Source organism: Sinocyclocheilus rhinocerous, unplaced genomic scaffold (assembly GCF_001515625.1).
Source record: "Sinocyclocheilus rhinocerous isolate Xijiao unplaced genomic scaffold, SAMN03320098_v1.1 scaffold1570, whole genome shotgun sequence".
Lineage (NCBI taxonomy): Eukaryota > Metazoa > Chordata > Actinopteri > Cypriniformes > Cyprinidae > Sinocyclocheilus > Sinocyclocheilus rhinocerous.
In genome coordinates this window covers 429,414-430,627 of record NW_015664984.1, presented here as the reverse complement: position 1 = coordinate 430,627, position 1,214 = coordinate 429,414, and the positions used below count along the sequence as shown (strand labels likewise).

At 35.5% G+C, this 1,214-nt stretch overlaps 1 protein-coding gene across 1 annotated transcript in view; it reads right to left on the bottom strand.

Annotated features, from left to right (window-relative positions):
• Positions 1 to 1,214, bottom strand: part of LOC107730501 (neuromedin-K receptor-like) — a 27,976-nt gene extending 26,762 nt beyond the window's left edge. The window contains exon 1 of the mRNA XM_016541343.1: positions 799 to 1,214. Within this exon, the coding sequence (XP_016396829.1) occupies positions 799 to 1,166 (368 nt within the window). The 5' untranslated portion in view covers positions 1,167 to 1,214. The remainder of the gene's footprint in view (positions 1 to 798) is intronic.

Genomic DNA, 1,214 nt, shown 5'->3' with positions numbered 1-1,214 from the left:
AAAAGGGAGAAGGGGGGGGGGGGCATAACAATTGGCTTTGAAAGGCAATCATTTATTTGGGCAATGGTGTCAAAACTAACCAATCATTGCATCACTACATGTGACATCCCTAAACCAACCATTGTGGAAAATATTAATAAAATTACATGCCATAAAATTAACGTTGCAAATTGCAATAAATATAAAAAGCACTGAATATCTCTTCTATGAAACGTTTTCAATTTCTGAATTACAAATTATATTATTTAATGTATTTATTATACATTATTAATATTATTATTATCATCATCATCAGTATTTCTATCAAATATTTGGGGGTTTTCTTTATTTACTTATTTATTAGAAAATTAGTTTTAGATATTCTTAATATATAAAATTGTCTGCCAAATCAAAGTCAGTTAATCAACATGGAAGACATTTTGTCGTCATGTGACAAAAAGAAAAACAGAGAGGACTTTCAATTTAATTATTCAAAAAAAAATAAAACATAAAAAATATCAAATATATATTTACATTTATTTTTAATCGATGGTTATACTATATTTTAGAGTCAATTTGTGAAAAATTTTTAGAAAACTATTTTCTTCATTCATTCATTCATTTACCAATATTAAAAAAAAAAGATTGCATTTCTAAAAACAACAACAACAAAAAAACTTTAGGCCCATTGCGATTGTGTTGCGGGGTTTAGTGTATTTGATCCTCCACTTCCGACACTGAATGAATGAGAGCATGCATTAAACACGACATCCATCGAGTTCTCACAGATATTTAACGTTATCTTCACATGTACTCTACCTGTCGACTGCTATTGCGCTCATTGAGTAAATGCTGGCAAACACGGAGGTGACGGGGAAAAAGTTGTGAAATTTACAGTAGGCTTCTCCAAAATACCAGTCACCGTGCGTGGCATAAACAAAATTAATCAAAGTGTTGAAGGCGGCCATCGATGCGTCTGAAAACGCCAGGTTGAGCAGAAAGTAATTGGTGACGGTTCGCATCCGCTTGTGAGCCAGAATGATCCACATGACGATCAGATTCCCGCACACCGCGGTCGCCAGGATGGAGCTGTACGCCACAGACCAGAGCGCGACGCGCCACGGCGGCTGCACGAACTGGTTTGTAAAGTTCCCCGTTAGGTTAGATCCGTTCTGTGGCGGTGCCATGGCGAAAATGTCCAGAAATCTTCTGATGTAAAATATCTCAAGTGGAAT